We start from the raw sequence: 15,908 nt of genomic DNA, 5'->3' as shown, positions 1-15,908 counted from the left end.
GGCGATGTACACTTGGGCGTGATTTGGACATCTTACTGAAAAAAGAAAAAAAATCTCGAGTATAAAATCAATGTTTGAATACAAACATATAATTTACGAGATCACCATCAAACTTATGAGATCTATTTTTAACTTATAAATTACATAGTTCTGTATAACATATCAAAGTTACAGTAAAATCCAATTAAACTAGTGCAAAAAAAAAAGCTTTCATTAAAAGTAACAATGGTGGCAATTATATATGGTCAGTCACACTAATATAACCATCACCATTTTTCAAAATTTGAGAAGCAACTGCAATGATAGAAGATTTGTATCAGTACATTCGATAAGTAAAAGGTACATGTGAGACACAGCACTAGGCATATTTGTAAATAATTGAAGCATTTCAAAATGGTGTTAGTTCCAGTCAAGGTGAGTAACCTATTTAACTTCACACAGTTTCTGAACTCCTCACATGTTACTGTTAAAATACACCATGAATGACAAAAAAGGCACCATCACAAATAGATAAATAATTAAAAATTGCAGAATACCAGAATCAGAAAGATAGGTGATGGCTGAAAAGATATTTTCTACTTAAATGACATACTAGAGTACAGAAACTAATGGCCTAAACATACTGAAGTAGGGTAGTGGCACATCAGCCAAAGGTTTGTGAAAAAAAAAAAATGATAATTTAAAAACATGGCTGAACATGGTAATTATAAATAGGCAGATAGCCACAACACATCAGCTAATGGATATTCATTGACAAAAAAGGCACCTATATTTTATACATAAATAAGTATTAATACATTTTATTCAAGTTTCCTTTAAATTACAATATATCATGTTAATAAAATGCAGATTAATTTTATTTCATCAAAATTCATACAATTTCTCTTAATTCCAAAACATTTTTTTTTTCTCTAAATGCTGGCATTCACTTATTTTCTTTTCCAATATTTGTGACTTCAAAACAATTGAACTATAGTTTAGATTTTAAAAAAATTATATGACAATCACAAACCATATGAAAAACCACTAAATGCCATTTATTAGTTATAGCTCTGTGTAATTTAAGTACCTTAATTAGAAACTATAATTTTTAATAATATAAATGTTTTTAAATGGCAATAATTGATAATTTAATAAAAAGAATAAAAATTAAAAATGTGCTTGTATATTTAAAACCATTTTCTGATATTAATATAATGACAGAAAAATCTTTTATTAAAATAATTGTACAAAATGCTGAAATTTTTTTTAAATTAAAAAATCTATAAATTCAACTTGCATTTTGGTTTATTAAGTAGATAAAAGGTTAATTATTGAGGTTAATTATTATAACTTTAAAATAAACTTTTATAATTTATAATAAAAGTTTTTGTATGCAATTAAAATTAGAAGTATATTTAACATGGATTTTTAAGAAAAAACAAAAGGGAGAAAAAAAAATTCTCTTACATATTTGCAAAAGATTTGCAACTTGGTAGAGAAGAATTAAAGATATTTTTTATTTGTTATATTTTTTAGACAACAAAGCAAAAAATAAGCCTTGCAGAATATAAGTAATTTTAGAGAACTTCTTATTAAAATTCATTTGTCGATATCACTGCATTCGGAACATGATCAAGCTGTCAGAGGAAACTACTTGTATAAGTGGTACTCTGGGGATGAAAGTAGTATCTCCTGAAATCTCCTTAATATCCTCGTTATAATTCAAATGTCCAAAATATTAACTATGGGAAAGGTTTTTCAACTCGCAACCACTTTTAAATATTACGTTTCAGTCTTTTATTACCACAACAAATCTTTATAAGTGCTTGAACTTAAATATAAGTGGTAATCTGACGAGATTTTGGGATGAAAGTAGTATCTCCTGAACCATTTAATATCTTCTTTATAATTCAAATATGCAAAAAATTTAATTTTAATAACCTCTATCATATTAAAATAGTAGAAAATAAATAATATTTATTATAGAAGTTTCTTAATAGATGATTATTGCAATTAGAGAGTAATAATAACCTCCAATAATCATTCATTAAAATGCTAATAAATTTCAAAATCGGGATCATTACAGTTGAGAGGTTTTTGTGATGAGCTAGTTATATTTGATGTTTATATATGGAACAAATGGTAAGAATAATAACAATCTACACTGCTAGATGAAAAATTAATCTAAAGAACTTGATTTTGATTCACACTAGTGGAGGCTTTTTTTATTTTAGTACCTTAAGAAAAGCTTCAGAACAAGGAATTTAGAATTACAGATTTTTTTAATCAGCACTTTTTTTGGAGTTGTATTTAAAATTGCTTATGCTCAGGTAATTGATCTGTGGTCTTCACCCAAAATGTTAATTTTAAGATGAAAGCAAAAACTTATGCATGCTTCTGAAAACAGGAGAATAATGCTTGAATCATAAATGTTTCATAATTGAATTAGCATTTCTAAGAAATTTTATTTATATATATATAATAAAAAAGTCAAATAACTAAAATAAGAAAGTAAAACATGGTAGTAGAGTAATGAAAAATTTCTATGCAACAAATTATCAAATAAGAAAGAAAAAAAAGCAACATTAACCAGTTACCTGCCAAGGATAACTTGCGAGATTCTGTTCCCAGTGCCACGTGTATAGTTGCGAGACGTATATATATGCCAGGGGCAGTTAACACATTGACTTAGGGAGATTTATATATATGCCCATGGCAGGCAAGGGGTAAAGAGACAGGGATATTAAAATAGTTTCTTCTTTTGAAATCTATATCCTGTATTCTTACTTCATCAAGGAAATAAATTCACCATGTTCCAATGAATAGTTGCCAATTAAAGGCCTTTTTTTTTTTTTTTTTTTTTTTTTTTTTTAAATTTCTAAAGTTAAATCTTCTGATAATTGCTCCAAAAAGTAAAAGCAACAAAGTCAGCTAATCTTAAGAATATGGTGCAATTAACTTTTGACCAAATAATATATTTGAAGAGAAAAATATTTGTACAAAGCAATATTTTTTATGATGATAAAGAGAAATAGAAACAAATAACTATAAGATCTAGAGAAGTAAGAATATTCTGTATTAAAGTCCGTCAAGAAGTGAAATTATAAAAGAATGGGACTTGTAATTTGGAATCACCAAATACAGTTAAATAATCTGCTCTAAATTAATTATAAATATTTTCATAATTAACAGAAAAAACAACTTCAAATCACGAATAAAATATTATTAAAAGTAAAAAAGTTATGACATCTAGACAATTTTAAATTTCTCAGATGGATACAATGAATTTCTCTAACTTATTAATAATGTATCAGATTTGTTATTTTTAACATTTATATTTATAATACAAACAAGTAAAATTTTCTTTTTTTCAGTCATGAACCCCTTTTTGAATATAAAGCATTACCATGATTCAAAGTTTGTTGTTAAAATTTTTTCCTGCTCTCACAGGTGAAATAACAAGGATAAAAAAAATAATTGATAAATTATAACTAAAAAGTATAGTTATTTAGAAAAGTTTAATTAATCTTCATGGTAAAAATGATTTTCTGGATCATATTTGTTGATAAATAAATTTGTTTCAGATTTTTTGAAATTCTAAATATTTTTCGTGGTGACTTCATTTTATATCATATCTACTAGATATATAATAAGTTAGCTATTCCATTTGGTCAGATGAAAGAATATTCTAGTTACACAGATCTGAAATTTCCAGGTTTAGTATACAGAAATAATTTTTTTAACTAAATAAAAATACACAAGCCATTTTTTTATCTGAATATTTAAATGTATGAAATTTATTCATACAAGAAAATGCTGTTCCTAAAATCATGTAAAGATATGCTCCCTTAAAAGAGAATTCGTTGGTCAAATACATATTTAAAATCGTTTTACTTATTCTCAGTTGGTTTTGGTAACTTGTAATTAGATTATGAGTAATATTAAAATTTGGCGAAAAATAATTACTTATCTGGCGACGGCACAATATCAAGAACGCGAAACTTGCCGTTGTTTTTAATATCTATAGAAACATGGTTGTCTATGCGAGTAATATTTCCTGTTCAAATAAAATTTATATAATAAAATTAACAAAGTTTAAAATTAACAGAGTTAAAATAATACAAAAAGCGAAAAAATACCTAAAATATCAAAAACTAAGTCGGAATCTCGATTTCAAATAAAGATTTCGACACATGTATCGAAAGTAGAAGTAGTTTCGAATCTGTGCTTAATTTCAATCTGCTTTATTCATATCTGTAAATACGGACGTAACGCAAAATAATTACATTAGTATCAATTAAGAAACCAAGAAAAAAAGTAAATAGCAGTAATGAAATTTTTATATCCTTTCTCGATTTTTTTTTTACTGTACGTATTTGAATATTAACGAATTTCGGGATATATTGATGTATTTTAAATTCATTTCATATTTTTTTACATTCTTGGCCGGCAATCGTGGTGTGAATGTTTACAATGAAGCATAAACGAGAACGAAGTATGCTTTACATATTTCAATTCTAAATTTCGATAACTTAATATTTAAGAAAATAAAATTTTAATTTAAAATTTTTTAATTCAATTAGAATAAGAAAATTTAAAGTCTATCAATTTTAAGTTTTGCTTCAACCCTTCAGCTTCTAAAGCGGTTTGCTTAAGATAAATAAATCGTTACATTAGACATTTTATATCTGGCATCAATAACATCACATCAAATTTTGTTGCTGTTGAAATGGGAAGTATTGTTGATTACTGTATCGTACAGTTTTATATATATTTAAATTCTGAAAACGCAGTGGGATTCTTATACGTGTGTGCAGATAAATTTTGGTAGTCAAAACAATAATAACTCTGTAAAGTATTCTGCTTGATCGGTTTCATAGATGCTCAATGTTTCGAGTTGTTGATATCTTAAATTAAAATGTCACAACAAATATGGAACACAGCGATGCTATGTACAGCTGTTGAATTTAGAAAATCTTGAAGCGATGCGTTCGTTTTGAAAAGCGGCAAATCATTCAGTAATAAAAGTTTCAAATTTTTACAAACATGGCGAATGTTCAAGCAGGAGAATACTCTTCTGATGAGACTGGGCGATCTGTGCAATCAACTGAAGATGTTGAATCGGAATATACCAGCTGCAATGAATCAAAGAAAAGAGGCAGAAAACCGAAGCATCGGTCAAAATTGAAGTCTAAAGCCAATATTTCAGAAAAATCTGGAAGCAAAAAGAAATCCAATCGCCGAAAAAGTAGCTGTGATGATAGTAGGTATGAAAGTGATGATATGAAGAACAAGATGTATGATAATAATGACTCATACTTGAAAGTTGATATCAAACATGAAGTACTGTCTGATGATGCTCATTCAGCCATGTCTGATATTAACCCACCTTCTCTCTTAACACGTTTGAGGCAACGAAAATTAGAGAGGCGTAGAGCTAGTCGAGGCACTGCCAGTACTGCAAGTACATGTAGCACACTTGATTCTGATGTAAGAAAAACTCAAAGTGAGCCAATTTTAATCACAATTGATTCTGATAGCGAGGAAGATGAGGCTCCTACTGTGACAGTGCGACCAAACAGAACAGCCAGAGTTCATGGTGAAATTGTGCGAAAATTCTCTAAGCTTACCCGTTCAAATGTAGAAGGTTGTAAGTATGCTGAAACGACTGAATATGATTCTGAAGATGAAAATGTTGCAAAAAAGAAGCGAAAGAGAAGAAAGAAGTCTATAAAACTAATGTCAATATCCCCTGAAATGAATAAACCTGTATCTAGTCGTAGCGCTAATAAGCGAAAACTTGATGCAAAGAAACTTGGAAAAACTCATATTCATGTGTATACCCCACTTAAGCAAACTCGTCGATTAAAAATTAGAAATCTGCGTAAACGCTTTGAACAAAGACAGAAAAAAATTACTTTAAGTAAAAGAGCTGAGGTATTTTTACGAAGAACATCATCACGGCTCAGTGCAGTTTCTGCCGATAAAAGGCAGAGTCCCAGAAGAAGTAGTTTAACAACAGGACTAGGAACTAGTAATGAGGAAAAGGAGCCTGCAAAAGTGGGCAGACCAAAACGAAAAGTTAGCAGCAGCCAAATAAAAAATAATATTAAAGATGAGAATGCAAATGAAAACTTATCAAAGAAAAAAATGGTTGATAATAATGATATTGAAGATGATATTAGAAAAATTATCAGTGCTTCAAAACCTAATCTTATTACAGAAGATAAAAGTATTAAATCCTCTTCAGATGTTCAAGATATGAAATCAACTGTAGACACCAAAAGTAATTTTAAAGCAAGTGATGGTACAAAGAGTTCACAGAATAATATTGATAATAGTATTGACACAAACCAGAGTGCAGATTCTGACTCTGGTAAAGCAGATAATGATGCAGAAATGAAGTGTGAAGATCCTTTACTTGACAGCAAAAAGGATGAAAGCAAACGTAGTATTGAATCTGATTTAGAAAAAATAAGAACCAATACTCCTGATACTATGATTGAAGCACCAGTTAAAAATACTTCAGATGAAGAAAGAAAAACAAGAAATGGTGGTTTATCTGGAAAATCAAAATCTGAGAAAGGAAGCTCTCATAAAAAGAAAAACATTAAAGTGAAAACTCCCATTCCAGGAATCATTCGCAAGCGAGGCCGACCTAGATTGTCTGAATCAAATCAAAATATAAAACCCATTAAAGGCACGTCTTTCTTTGAATCACATTCACATGTTGCTTTCCTTCAAAATACCTTCTGTTTTGATGTTGCTTCTAAACTTTCAAAATGTCGTGAGTGTCGACTTGCAATGCACAGGACCAACCGCCGCATGTATAATTCATATTGTCGTTTTATGGAATATAGAAAATTATGTTTCAGCAAAACTGGCCAAATCTTTAGTGCTGGATTTTCTCATCCATCAGATGCTACAAATGAACATTTAAGTTTATGGCTTCCTCAACCTCAAGACCCACCGAAAGATCTAAATTTTGAGACTGCAAAATCTTTATTAGAGCATACTGGTGACCAGTTTTGTGATTTAATTGAGCAAGAAAAAGAGGCCCTCTCTCTCCACATTGGTGATCCACAGTTTTTAACTTGGAAAAGAATTGTACAAGGGGTTCGAGAGATGTGTGATGTTTGTTCAACTACCATTTTTAATATACATTGGGTATGTCCCACTTGTGGTTTTTCTGTATGCATTGATTGCTATAAGGTCCGAAAGTTAGGTGTTGTAGATAAGACTGAAGCAGATGAGGAACAACCTAAAGATCGAGATGAATTCAACTGGTTGTTATGCACAATGCGTCAACCTCATGATCAAAAAGGTTTAGTCCTAACTCAAATGATTCCTGGTGATGCTTTATGGATTATGAAAGATTTATTGCATAAAGCTAGGCTAAGATTAGGCATACCATCATACTGCAAGTGTAATCCACCAGTGACTTCTACACCTGATAAAATAATTTCCACTGGTATTAATAAACAACTGATGAGTTGTGTCACTAGATCTTTTACTTCTGAAAGGAATCATGGTTTTTCTTTTGAGAAAACCTCTAGGAATGATATTGGCTATGATGATTTAGATATTGAAGTATCTGATGCTGCTATGAGATGGTTAGAAGGAAATAGCATGCATGGAGATAATATGAATAATAACTTACCTATGACAGATGATGCCTTCAACAGTTTTGAAGACTTTAATCTCTTAAGCAATAGCTTATTACTTGATAATCAAGATATTACATCTGGATCTGAGAGTGAAGGAGCTACTTTTTCATTAGATGATATAATTGCCAGTGTAACAAAATCTTGCCAAAGTAAAGATCCTGAAAAAAATATTTCTAAGCAATTTAACAAACGTTATCCACAGCCTAAAAGTGGCAGAGATCCACTTCCAATTCGTATTTATACAAAAATTGAAAGTGATTTGGCATTTTCCACTGTCCCGCATTCTTGGTTTTGTAATGGAAGGTTACTCTTCTTGGAAAAATCTGATCATAAGGACAATCTAGCTCTCTTCCAAGAACAATGGAAGAGAGGGCAGCCAGTATTGGTTAAAAATGTCCAAAAAAACTTAGATATGACTCTTTGGCATCCTGATGGATTTTGCAGAGATTTTGGTGATGTGAAGAATGACTTGGTAGATTGTAAAACTGGAGCAATTCTTAAAAGCCTACCCATGAGAAGATTCTGGGAAGGTTTTGAAAATTTTAGTAAAAGGCTGACAGATGAAAATAATGAGTACATGCTTTTAAAATTAAAAGACTGGCCACCTGGTGAAGATTTTAGTGAAAAACTTCCCACAAGATTTGAAGATCTCATGAAAGGTCTGCCTTTACCAGAATACACACACAGAAATGGCATTCTTAATTTGGCTGGAAGGCTGCCATCATTTTTTGTGCGACCTGATCTTGGTCCTAAAATGTATAATGCTTATGGATCTGCTCTGTATCCTACAAAAGGAACTACCAATCTACATTTAGATGTAAGTGATGCTGTTAATGTAATGGTTTATGTTGGCATTCCTCTAGATGGGAATTCTGAGCTTCATATTCAAGAAGCATTGAAAGCCATTGATGAAGGAGGTTGCGACTCTTTAATGAGAGCTAGGGTCCGGCAACGAGACACCAAACCTGGAGCACTATGGCATATATACAATGCTAGAGATGCAGATAAAATTCGAGAATTGCTCAATAAAGTCGCTGTTGAGAGAGGAGAGAAGTTGGAAGCTCATAATGATCCCATTCATGATCAGAGTTGGTATTTGGATACAGAGTTACGTTTGAGACTTTATAGAGAATATGGTGTGGAAGGATATGCTATTGCCCAGTGTCTTGGAGATGCAGTATTTATTCCAGCTGGGGCACCTCACCAAGTGCGAAACTTACACAGTTGTGTGAAAGTTGCCGAAGACTTTGTTTCTCCAGAAAACATTGCTCATTGTTTTAAACTAACTCAAGAATTCAGAAATTTGTCAGATACTCACACAAATCATGAGGATAAATTACAAATTAAGAATATAATTTATCATGTGATTAAGGATTCTCTGTCGCATTTGTTGCCTACAAATGAAACCATAATAACAAGCTAGTGAGTGATTATTTTCTCTGCCATTGTATGAAATTTTTCATTATTTATGAAGATGCCTCATGATACTCTAAAAGTGGAAAACTTGCTCTTTTATGTCAAGTGTGTGAGTTTTATATCATTATAAATTACTGTTATAGTCGGTATATTTACCATTTGTAAATATTCTCCATTTTGTGTTCATTCACTGTGCTACTTCAAATTATATTTGTGATTTCATTGTGCATTGAAAAAAACCCAGCAAAGTCTTAAAATACATTCCTAGGAATTATGCAGCAGTTGTTTTCTCTACATGCTTAATATTTTGTTATCTATAACAGATAAGATACTTTTTCTATTTAAATTATTTGAAATAAAATCTAAGTTCAATTGTACTTGAAATAAATTTGTACAATTTTAAAAACTGTTGGATGTGCAATATTAATAAGTACTGTATATAAGTTTAATGAAAGAAAAAGAAAAATGTTTTCCAATCTTTATTTACTTTTAAAGCGTGCTTAAGAAAGTAGAGAAGAAGAGAAAAAAAGGATTACAAATAATAATAATACTTTGCAAAAACTGATGTTAATTCCCCCCCCCCCCTTTTATATTACTTTTTAATAAGTAGCATTGTAAAGTTGAATAGTTTAAATAGAGTTTTCATGCAGATTTATAACTTTATCTTTATTACATTTTTAACTTTTATAATTTAAACAAAATTATTGTATTTTAATAATGTAAATTAACTTTTAAATATCTTTTATTATTAAAAAAAATTGTTGGTAAATATCTTTTACGATCAAATTGATTCACCATGTTCTTAATTACAATTTTATTTAAAATATTTAGATTTTCTTATTGCATTCTCAACTATCTTTTTTTATTCCATGCATGTTATTTTTAAATTTATTTTGCTATAAAATATTCAATTAATAGAAAGCTAATTTGCTCCATTTTCTTTCCTCTGTACACATTATTAATAAAAAAAATAAACTTTTGTCTATATCTTTATTAAAAATTAAATTGTTGCAGAAATTTTTTTTTTAAATCTGTGTTACATAGTTTATCTGAATTATTTTTATAAAAATAGTATCTATATTTTCTACTTTTATTTCAAGAGCAAATGTTTTTTTAGCAGAATGAATTAAGCATCAAAGTATACTACTTTTCCATTAATGTGGCTATAATTTTCGAAAAGTATTCATTTTCATGCAAAATATGTCTCATTATTTGATATATCATAAATAGAAGAATTGTAATGTCATGTCAGTGTAGTATTATTATCAAAATATAAATTACTTTCACCTTAGCTAGACAGCAATTGTTACCAAAAATAAATATTGACCAAAAAAAGCCATTTTCTTATCAATACTATTGTTACCAAAATGATAAATTTGTTAGTACATTAACTAAAGTATTTTCCAAATATTTTTTTATTTGTTTAGACAAACAGTATATTCTTTTTTTTTATGGAGTATTCTCTATGTTAAGCTTAAAAAATAAAATATCTTAAGAATGATGGGATATCTTCAAATTATATTAAAAATATTGAAACATAGAAATAAGATTGAAATTCTATAATCTATCTTTAAGAATAATTTAATTCTAATGCAATATCTCTTACTAAGTCTAACCTTGATTTAAAATCATTTATAAAAAACATCAAAGGAGTTCTATAATGAAAAACATAAGTTACATACTCCTCAAATTTAGAACTGGGAGATAATAACTCTACTCTAAATGATATTTATCTTTTGATATAACAGATCTGACTTCCACTTGTCACTTTCTGCTGCATAGTTACATGATTACGGATAGTAAATTTTCATGCAATCTTGAGAAAAAGCCACATTTAACAGTCTACTGAATTGTAGAAATAACTTTTCTATTGAAGTAATTTTAAAAGTCTTTGAGTAATACGTGGTTTAAGAAACCACAAAATATAGTTCTTTTATATAAAAAATTTTAGTTCTTTAACTTTTATAAAAAAAATACAGTTCCTTTATATATAAAATTTTAGAATATTCTATATATTATTTCATTTGTTTCTTATTTGAACAAATTATTTGTATGATTTATAACAGCCACTTCATGTATTAATGACTGTCAAATTTTAAAACTCATCTGTTTTTTTATGATTTTATAATTCATTGCAACTTTTAATAAAAACAGTTAAAATAACAAATTATTTGTGATATTGGGTTGTTGAATTGGATACATTTCTATATTGCTGCTTTGATAGCTGCTTTCCAACAGTTTCTATTTTTGTTCAAAAATATTATTAACAATTTATTAGTTTTTTTTTCTTCTTAAATTATAAAAAAATTAATAAATAAATATAAATTTTCATTTTTTTTTTTTCTATTCTGTGATTATCTTGTAAATGTAGACTGTGAAATTGTTTCTTATTTATTGACCAAATATCTTGTATGTGAAGATATTTAGAAGGGAGATAGAATGTTCTTTATGAAGTAGAACAGTTTCTGAAATTTTTGCTTACTGTAAATAATGACTTGCTTATAAAAGTATTCATTGATAAACACATAAGCATTTTGATGATTTGAAAGAAAAGTAGATGTAGAAATTGGTGTTAAGTACTGCATAATTAATTTTGACATTACACTAATTGTAATTTATGACTTGTGTATAAATATGTATTAATGATTGTGAACGCAATTTTATAAGTTGGAAAGAAACAAAACCTGTGGATTGTGATAATTATTGAAATAAGCAATGATTTTATTTAATTTTGTTTTGTTTTATTTTATTGCAAGCATTTGTTTTTGATGCATTTAAGATTTGTTTGCATTGTTGAAAATTAATAATTTTTAGTTATTTTTTTTCAATTAATTTTTCAAAATATAAAATATTTGAATTGTGTGTCCATTACTTTAATTATTCTTTAAAATTTTTTCTTTTGCAATAACAAATATTTTATAAAATAAATATGATTTAGATATGACATAAATGAATGAAATAGAGGAGAGGAAAACAAAGATTTCAAAAGGTTTAGTATTTTGATGAAAAAATAAATATCTACAGCAAAATAAAAATATCTACAGCATCTAATTATTACAGCCTATGACTAAGTGTCACATTTTTGTATATTTGTTCAATAATAGCTATTTAATAAACAAACAAAAATTGGTAGAATAAGATAGTTATGATTTCAAATATTTAAGTAGTTATAGTTATGATACATCTTTCAATTAAGCAACAAATTTTCTTTCAAAATAACTTTCTTTTAAAATTTAACTTCATTTTTTTTCACTTATCCTTTCTATGTTTTTTGACCATATATAAGATAATGTATATAGTTATTTGCTGTATCTTAAAGTTATTATTAAGTCATTAAAAACATTATCATAAGAAAATAGCCAAGCAAATTTGTTCCTTTTGACTTTTTATTTTGTGACATATTGTGAAAGTGTGGCATATTTTAATAATCAAAATATGAATTTGTAGTTTATTTTTAGTTTCTATTAAATGTTATGAGTTTTTTTGCTTTATTCAATTTTTTTTTCAGTTTATAGCAAAGCATGTACTTTTCCATGTGTGTAACAGCAGAGTGCAAGTGCTCACATACAGAGTTATAGTGCAAATTATAGTCAAAATTGCAATGATTACATTAAAAAAAAATTAGATTCTTTAGGAAAGAAATTTTGTACCACTTTGTCTGCATTTTAGCTACAGCCTTGCTAATGGAGAAGTACAGAAATATAAAATGTTATATTATTGTAAATAGCTAATAAAATGATTTCTTTAATGTTTTGTGTGTTATTTCCTAACTTCATATTAGTTGAGTTTATAAAGAGAAAATTCATAATAATAATCGGTAAAAACTAATAATTAGTAAAACTATATTAAAAAAAACAGTTTTTCAAATGCTACCAGGTTTAAATAACTTTTGTCTAGTTCATGTATATCATACATCTCAGAAACTGAAAAGTCTGTATAGCTATTTCACAAAATAAATATCTTAAAAAACTTTTATACATATTTTTTTCTTTATTAGTCTCTGGTTTGAATTTAGGCATATATATATATATAATATATTCAAAAATGATGGAATTTCTCTTATTTGGTATTCAGATTTTTCACTGATACTTTCTTAATATTCAGGCAATAATTTTTGTTCATATTTGCTAAACTGATCCTTTCAAATTATGGCTTTGTATCCATTTGATTTAAAAGAGAAATTAACAAATGCTTTTAAATGTAAAAAAGAAACAAGACATTTGCATTATTTGAAATTACTTTTCTTCCCTCTTACACTAAATTTAATTTTTAAAAAATAGTATTTAGCTGTATTAAGAATCTGATTATTTTTGTAAAGCATCGACAATAGAATTTTTCTTATTCGAACATTTTTCATTCAAATAATTTTCTGTGGTCCCTTAAGCTTCCTATTAATACAATATGAAATTTAAATACACAAAAAAATTCAAATTTAATTTGGTTAATTCAAATTTTTAAAAAAATTCAATATGAACCTTATGTTTGAAAGATCTTATTAATATGTTTTGGCTTCGATTTGTATTCATTTCTTTATATTACTTAAAAAAATTTACTCTTAAAGCATCAATGACACACACACACACACACAAATGTATTTAATTTCATTGCAGTGTGCTTGTTACATATATATATATATATAATCTGCTTAAAAGTATCCTGAGTTTTAATTATTTTTTTGATTAGGGAAAAACTTGTGAAAAAAATTATATCATTAAAATACTTTACCTTTAAAATGATTTTTGTACAATTATCCTGAATTTAAATTATTTTTTAAATAGAAAAAAACTTGGGGGGGGGTGATATCATTAAGACGCTTTTAAAGAAATTCTAAAGTTATAATTATTTTTCTAAAATAATGTGCTCTAAAAATGGTAAAAACATTAAAAAATGATTTAGAGCTGTCAAGTAAAATTGTTCTCACATTCTAATTTGAAATTTGCGACAACAGATTTCAATTTTTAGACAGATTCCTATAGAAAGACTACCTATTGCAATAGTTTTCATGACAAGATTTTGAGAGAAATTCTTCAGTTCTTCCGCAAAGCACCAATCGTTCAAAAGTTTATATATATATATGTGTGTGTGTGTGTAATGATATTTTAACTCTAATTTCAATTTAATTTCCACGATTATATCTTAATTTAGTCCATAGTAACTTCATTCTAAAATATTCTTTTATTTCGTGATCCAATTCCACTTTGTCTACTTAATTAATTCGAGAGAAGAATCGGAAAATAATTAAGAAATATAAAAATCTCAGATGAGTTAACAAAAGAGGTGGAAATGGTGGCGAGTTGAAAAATTTTTTCCCTATAACTTTTTTAATATTGAAGATAGAAAAATAAATCAAGTTAGACAAATTAAGGTTTCATTAAGATCATCTTTCACATCTTTTGTATTTAAAGTTTTTCAATAACTGCAACATTTTAGAAGTTAGGGGCCAAAAAGTGACCTTCAAACTCTAATTTTGACTGTTTCTAACATCAACAATTTATGTTGCGAGTTTCCAAAATAAAATGAAATAAAACTTTTACTTTTCTTTCATTTCCACAATTGATTGATTGAAATGGGATTTCTGGCAACAAAGACCGTTATCCCCCTAATATCAAAAGAATACATTCAATGAATATTAAAAAAACTTCATTTAATTTCCATATTTTGAAATTGTTTAAATGCACATGGAGTAAAGATTAAACGCCTGAATTAAATTAAATAAAAAAGATAGAAAGATTTATTGGCAACATTATGTAAAAACGATTAGCTTAAAAATTTCCAGAGGTTGCATGTTTTTTAGTTCTTTAAAATACACAAAAAATATATGTATTTTTTCAATGAACCTAATTATTCCATGTAAAAATGATAGTTTAATAGTATTCGATTAATTATTATTACTTCTTGAAAAAAAAATTCTCCTACAGGTGCGGAAGTAATTGGCAAGATCAATATCATATAAAGAATAATAAAAATTAGATGCTATTCAAAAACTACTCTTATATAAATATTGCAACATTTGATTTATTATGAAATGACTCTCACCAGGGGGCACTCCAGAAATAAGGATGAGAAGCTTCCGGTATGGTGGTTGGTTCTCGCCACTTTGGTGGGTACAGAAATGGTGGAGGTCGGCTACCGTCGATGGATGACGAGATGTACTTTCCATGGGATGGGTTGTGACGAGACCGGTGATGGCTTTTAGGACTCTAGTTCCCGCCAATGCTGTCGTGGCGGTCCGGTCATTCAAATTTAATCCAAATGCCTTTAATTAGATGGGGCGGAGTAGCCTGTGTGGTTATTATGCTTGTGGAAAACAAAACTTGAAAATAAATTTTAAATTTATTAAGATTTCCAAAGTCGCGTGTAAGATTTTGAAAGAGACGGAAAAATAAATTTTCGTTCCTTTTGCTAAAAACCGTTTTATGTTTGAAAAAAATTGTAATTTTCTGAAACGAAACAATAGCACTTTCGATTAAGACTAAAACTATATAAACGATGCTAACTATAAGTACTGAAAGAAGAATAAGAAACATCTATTCTTATCCAACCTTGATTTGAATGGGTGGACATGAAAGTGCATTAATCGCAACATAGTATTTTAATGTTTGTATATTCGGTTAAAAAAAAAAAAAAAAAGACATTTTTTTTTTTTTTTTTTTTCCCACCGTGTGGCCAATTCTGTCTAACATGTTGAAATTCAGCAATATCTCGAGTTCATACTTTTTTACAATTACAAGATTTTATCATCGTACAGGAAAGTATTGAACAAAATGCTGCTTTATGAAATAAATCCAGGCGAATGGTTTTGTGCAATCAGGAAAAGAGTAAGAAGTTTTTATGGTGGTCCAA

The 15,908-nt window shown here is 28.0% G+C and overlaps 2 protein-coding genes across 2 annotated transcripts in view; one reads left to right on the top strand and one right to left on the bottom strand.

Moving 5' to 3' along the window:
* LOC129987613 (EF-hand calcium-binding domain-containing protein 6-like) overlaps nt 1-4,030 on the bottom strand; it is a 39,252-nt gene extending 35,222 nt beyond the window's left edge. Inside the window, exon 1 of the mRNA XM_056095575.1 lies at nt 3,949-4,030. The gene's annotated coding sequence lies outside the window, so the exon portion shown is untranslated. The remainder of the gene's footprint in view (nt 1-3,948) is intronic.
* Nucleotides 4,031-4,711: 681 nt separating this feature from the next.
* LOC129988668 (lysine-specific demethylase 3A-like) lies at nt 4,712-9,988 on the top strand. The gene has a single exon (XM_056096937.1). The coding sequence runs from the start codon at nt 5,029-5,031 to the stop codon at nt 9,070-9,072; it is 4,044 nt and encodes a 1,347-aa protein (XP_055952912.1). The 5' UTR covers nt 4,712-5,028; the 3' UTR covers nt 9,073-9,988.
* Nucleotides 9,989-15,908: the final 5,920 nt, after the last annotated feature.

The sequence above is a fragment of the Argiope bruennichi genome, chromosome 10, assembly GCF_947563725.1.
Source record: "Argiope bruennichi chromosome 10, qqArgBrue1.1, whole genome shotgun sequence".
In the NCBI taxonomy this organism is placed as follows: domain Eukaryota; kingdom Metazoa; phylum Arthropoda; class Arachnida; order Araneae; family Araneidae; genus Argiope; species Argiope bruennichi.
This window is presented reverse-complemented; position numbering and strand designations above follow the sequence as displayed.